Source organism: Silurus aristotelis, assembly GCF_946808225.1.
Source record: "Silurus aristotelis genome assembly, chromosome: 22".
Taxonomy (NCBI): domain Eukaryota; kingdom Metazoa; phylum Chordata; class Actinopteri; order Siluriformes; family Siluridae; genus Silurus; species Silurus aristotelis.
In genome coordinates, this window is record NC_139595.1 from 12,772,099 (window position 1) to 12,778,355 (window position 6,257).

At 37.1% G+C, this 6,257-nt stretch overlaps 1 protein-coding gene across 4 annotated transcripts in view; it reads left to right on the forward strand.

The window, feature by feature from the left end:
• Window positions 1–13: 13 nt before the first annotated feature.
• The window catches only part of kcnq3 (potassium voltage-gated channel, KQT-like subfamily, member 3), a 41,601-nt gene continuing 35,357 nt past the window's right edge, over window positions 14–6,257 (forward strand). The window contains exons 1-2 of one of the 4 annotated variants that reach the window (XM_083525671.1): window positions 15–246; window positions 430–888. In XM_083525671.1, coding sequence (XP_083381797.1) covers window positions 581–888 — 308 coding nt within the window. In that variant the 5' untranslated portion in view covers window positions 15–246; window positions 430–580. Of the gene's footprint in view, window positions 889–6,257 lie in introns of all 4 variants that reach the window. The other 3 variants (XM_083525674.1, XM_083525673.1, XM_083525672.1) reach the window with 3 other exon arrangements.

A 6,257-nucleotide genomic window follows, 5' to 3' on the forward strand; every position in this document is an offset into this window, starting at 1 on the left:
CGTACGTCAGAATTGAGTCACGTGACGGCTCGTGTCTCGCGCTTCTCCCACCGCTCCCTCCGAGTCGTGCTTGTGTTTCAGAACCAGTGGCGCGTAACGGAGGTGAAATTCAAGAAGGAATGCTTCATCGGGAGCGGTCGAGTTTTGATCTCGGTAGTCTCTATTGGCCTCTTCGTGTATTGTAGTGAACATCCGTGACCCTGATCTTTGTTTCTGCGTGCGGCTCATTGTTCTTCGTGGCCGTATGTAAATTCTTGTGATTTTCTTTGTTAGATTTCAGTGTCGTGAATGCGATGTGAGTGTGGTATGATTTCCCCCTCCAGCTCTCTCTCTCTCTCTCTCTCTCTCTCTCTCTCTCTCTCTCTCTCTCTCTCGCCGCTTCTTGTTATTCTTGGGGGGTTTTGACAGGCGTTTGATTTCTGTCTTCAGCCGATCCGCATCACGCATCTCTCATCACCAAGATCCCGGAATGACCAACCACAAATAAAAAAAAAGGACTCGCGCCCTCCTGCCCGGATCATGGCATGCGCCTCATCATGCACTTGCATACGCGCGCCACCGAAGCTCGACAGCAGTGAACATGGGGCTCAGGTCGAGAAATGGCGCTAACGGCGCCCAGGACTTACGCGAGCGGCGGAAAGACACCGTGGCCCCTGAGCTCGAGACGTGCACGAGCCATGAGCGGGACGGCGCATTGCTGCTCGCCACCTCGTCGAGGCAAGCGGAATTTAAACGGGGCTCACAGAACTTTGGCCTTCTGGCCAAGACGCCAATCGGGTACACGCGACCCGTGAAGAGGAACAACATCCGGAAACGTCGCATCCAGAACCTTATCTACGATGCCCTCGAGAGACCGCGGGGATGGTCACTTCTGTACCACGCGTTTGTGTAAGCACTCTCAATTCTCTGAGCACACATACATCAAACCTTCTTGCACCTTAAAACTATATCCTGTAACTTGAGGGTGAAATTCGCTTTAACGTAGGTGCACACCCATACTTAAAGGTTTTCTCACCACTTGCCTGCATCTGAGCTCCCCCAAAGCTTTGCCTTAAAGCACACATATATATATATATATATATATATATATATATATATATATATATATATATATATATATATATATATATATATATATATATGTGTGTGTGTGTGTGTGTGTGTGTGTGTGTGTGTGTGCTGCCTAATTCTACTTTTGTTCAACTATAGCTACACCTCTATCTTTCTAACGGGATTTTACTTTGTATAAAATGGAAACATCTGTAGTCTAAGAGATTGGGGAGACAGAGCTTTAAAATATGTTAACAGGTGACAAAATGGGATAAAAGTTTATATGAAGATCATATGTAAAACTTTGCAAGATTCAGGCAACTAAATATCATATAATAATAGTTAACGAAGCCTAAATGCTGTCCATGGTGCTGAAATGAAAAACCTTTATATGATTGTAGTAAAGTATGCATACAAATAAAGATTTTTACTTCAGCACCATGTACAAGTTAAGCTGCATTACACTTAGTTATTAAGATATTTATATACCTGTTTTATCTTTCAAGAGAAGAGAGATATGACAATAAGTGAGTGTTAATGTCATATAACGACCCAAAAGTATAAACAAAATCGAAATTATGTAAGTGACCCTTTTAATAAATGCTTACAAAAACACCCACACAAGGGGTGTGCATGTTTTCCCTGGTTAATTGGAATAGCTTCATTACAGAGGATCAGATTGCAGATAATTTTAAGATGACTTTCCCCTGAGTCAAACATTACACACTCTTTCGACTTAACTGTTCATCATTTTTACATAATAATATTTATTATAAACCCAATCTCCGCACTATAAGCCATTTACAAATATGGACATGTGTTCTGTGGGTGGAAACATTCTGCTGTCCAGTTCTTTATTTCCCTTTACATCCAAGCTTTTAAACATTTATGATGAGATTTAGTGGATACTGTTTAATATTTATTTGGATTCTTACTAATGTGTGTGCAAACTTGTGGTCTATGTGATTATAATTAGGTTTTTATACAGACTGTTTGTGTGGTCTCCAGAATTGCAGTGTGTGTGTGTGTGTGTGTGTGTGTGTGTGTGTGTGTGTGTGTGTGTGTGTAGTAGTCTCTGAGGTGTTGGAATTAGATAACAGGAAGCACATTCATTTTTACTGTGTAGTGATACCATGTGTGACTTTTAGAAAGCAGCTAAAGTCTCTGCAATTATATTATTTTGTTTATCTTTTACTATGAATAACATTTTATTCACGTGCATAAATAATCAATCAGATATTTTGACAACCTACATAATCTTACAATATATTGATTCCATTATGTGATTTGGTAATTTTTTCAAGAATTGAGTGATTAGTAAATTAAACCTGTTGTCAATTATGGTGAAACTGATACACTGCAAAAACATCTGCAAAGTTTCAGGACCAATAAACCCAGAGCACTCACTAAAGATCATATTATATACAGCTAGAGCACTCAGCATGTAATAGATATTTACTGTGTGTAATTTATCAGAATGTTGGCTAATGCTGTTTTTTCCATGAATAATGTAGAGAACTGTTTATAAGATATTTGATTGTAGTGCAAGTAAAAACAATTTTTGAGAACAATATAATTTTATGTACTGCAGGAGGCAAGTATTATGTGTCAACAAAATACTTGCCTCCTGCAGTACATAAAATTATATTACAATGTTTTCATGTAACATTGCCCATGGAATAGAACATAGATTGCTGTGGAGAAAGAAATATAGTACCTACCCTTTAATTTACCAACAACACAATAATTAATTGGAAACTAGTCAGAAAATTCATAGCATGTGAATATTGCCATTGCTGGATCTGCACCTTAAATGGACATTCAAAACAAAAACATGGCCAACCAAAGCTTCCACAGAAGATCTATTGTGGCACAGAAGTTGATGCTGGCTTCAAAAGCAAGGTTGCATAACCGAAACAGTATCTCTTAGCCATTCTATGTAGATCTTGCTATTCAGGTGGATGTTACATTGACATGGCAAATTGTTCAAGATGTTTAACTGTTCCAGACTTTCCCGTGATCAAACATTTGTAGGGTATGCTTGGTAACTAATTCTGTTCTATGGAGAGCCCCACTTCATACCTTACAAGACCTAAATAATAACACACATTCAGAGATCCTGTGGAGTCCTAAACAACCTCAGTCAATGTTGATTTGTTGGCACAAGGTTGGCCTGCACAATGAGAGACAGGTGGTTATGAATTCAGTCTAGAGATATATTCTGTCTGCCAATTTACAGAAAATGCATCCAATTTTATTTGAAAGAAATGTATCATGAATGGACAAAAATAAAGTGGCAATAAAGTGAAAGGTTCAAGAGTGGCCAAGTCAAGCACCAAACAATAAACCAGCTGAGTATTTCGATAAGTGGAGACTGAAAGGAGAAACTCACAAAACTAACAAAAACAAAGAGGGACCCACAGGCCTGTGGTCCAAGAAAAGAAAAAGGAGAATAATATTATTTCAAATAAAAATTTTGTGATCTCATTGGGTCAATGACTTGATGCACTTATTGCAAAGATGGCATAAACAAACATATGTTACGTGCTATTCACTTCAAGTCTATCTGTTCCAAAATGTTTGCTTATTATATTAATTTAATAATATTATATAATAATACATTACACTCCCACCAAAGGTGCCATGTTCTATGTTGTTTAACACATCTGCAACTACTGTTATGTTAATCATATAAGTGCTATAAAGTAAAAAACAATAGTTGCAATATTTTATTGCATTGGGTCTATGGTGCATTTTGTTTTCTGGTAAGGCAAACTGAAAAAAAATATATAGTGTGTATCATACTAGCCATGTATTGCCAATTTTAGCCCACTCTTTCACTTACTTACTTGGCCACCTCCACTAGTTTTAATGGGTCTCTATTATGGTGTTTATACATTTTTTTTTATCTGCTCTAAAGTTTCCATCATACTCATTGAGGAAATCACACATAAGTATGCCTTTTTAGCACATTACAATTATTATTCTGGAATTGTAATATTTTGTTTTGTTTTGCATGAACAGGAAACAGGCAAGAAATCAGAACTTTCCCAGAATCTGAGCAGCTGTTGATGCTGTTATATTCATAATAACACATTTCACATATTCTTTCACTGTTTATGTCCACAAATATGGCAGTAGGTGAACTGGCTATTTGAAATTTTTCATAACTGTGAATAAGTGCAATTGTGTGTATTTGCATTATGCCTAGTAATAGACAAGCATTCAGGGGTACTTGCACGTGTTCCTGCGATGTTCCACAGTGGAGTTGTTCCTACAACTCCACCGTGACTCTGCTAAAATAATAAAAAAGTTACTAAACATGAATGAATGAATAATTAAGAAATAACTATTGTTTGTTAAGCCTTTCTGGTCAGAGAGGTGGATCATATGGATAGCAGTGCTGTAATGGAAGCAGAGAAGCTGTGAATAGGAGTGGCAGAGCATTAGCTCAGATCAATTGTTGGGTGAATGCTTTCATAACTGTTCGATTTTATAACTTGAAATTCTTTTAAAGGTCAGCCAATATGTCACCATTTGTATAATAAATTCCCTCTCAAAGACTCAGCTCTCCTTACACAAACACACACACACACACACACACACACACACACACACACACACACACACACACACACAAACTCACAGTCTCCACATTAATAAACCAAAGGTTTTTGAGTTTAGCTGAGGATGTCAGACTCATACCTTATTGCTCAATTCCCTGAATGTGAAATTAAATGAAGTGAATATACAAAATATATATATATATATATATATATATATATATATATATATATATATATATATATATATATATATATATATATATACATACACACACACACACACAACTGTGGACACAACTTCTTTAACATTAAGTGGTTACTCTTTATTTTTATTATTTTCAATGTGCGATAATTAGATATTCGAACTATGAAACGACGTGTATGGAATTATTTAGTAAACAAAAAAGTGTTAAATAACCCAGAAAATGTTTAATATTTTCAATTCTATAAAGTAGCCACCTTTTGCTTTGATGACAGCTTTGAAGACTCTTGGCATTCTCTCAGTCAGCCTCATGAGGTAGTAACTGAAAACATTACTTTTGTAAAAAATAGGCTAATTACAAACATACAGTGTGAGAACACACTATGTCACCATATACATATACAATTTGTACAATAAAATGACCTTTAGGATATTGTTTTTGTTTTTGTTTTTTTTAATTGCATTACCCAGCAAGTCACAGTGAATCCTCACCCCTAACTGACCCTGTGTGGCTTTCCTGTATAGATGGAATTTAATGTGAGAGAAATTGTATTAATCCCATGCTAACCCTCCCCTCCATAATCATAACATTAATCCTTTATAACATTAATAGTCACACCATTAGCTAAATTAATTTCTCAGATGAATATTTCTGCCTTTGTTTGGCATGACATGTATGTTTCACAGCACGTGTTACAGTAAGATCTGAATGAGCCCAGCATGCACCCTAAAACTGCTAAAGTATATGTGTGTGTAGTATGTTTAAAGCTACTTTATGGTCGGTCTCTCTCTCTCTCTCTCTCTCTCTCTCTCTCTCTCTCTCTCTCTCTCTCCTCTCTCTCTCTCTCTCTCTCTCTCTCTCTCTCTCTCTCTCTCTCTCTCTCTCTCTCTCTCTTTCCGTTGCTGTCTGAAGAAGCCTAGTCATGTGACATGTTGCCACGGTAACATTTCCATTTGGTGTGGAGGAGGGCTGCTCCATCGCCCTCTGATAAACATACATGGTCATGAGGACACATACAATTTAAATGTTTATGAATTTGGGTCTCTGCAGTGTATGCTGTGTGCTATTACAGCATTTTTATTTTGGAAGCAAGGATAGTAAAGTGATATGCAGCAAAGAATTGTCTGTTGCCCAGCAACTGTTCCAATTGAGGTCTCCTGCTAAAAAAGAGAGCAAAACCATTCAACCTACACAAAGAGAGATATGTGTATATATGTGTATTTATGTGGTGATGTAGGGCTGGAATGGATACAATACATGTGTAATAATTCAATATATTTTAATGTATGGCTCTAGGTGAGATAAGTCATTTCTGTCTAAACTTGGTTATGCTTTATAGATTAAATCTCATAAATTCTCTCTCTGTGAGCTAAAAAAATTGAAGGCTAGCATTTCCAAGCATGCACACACGCACACACAAACGCACACACAGAGGTGA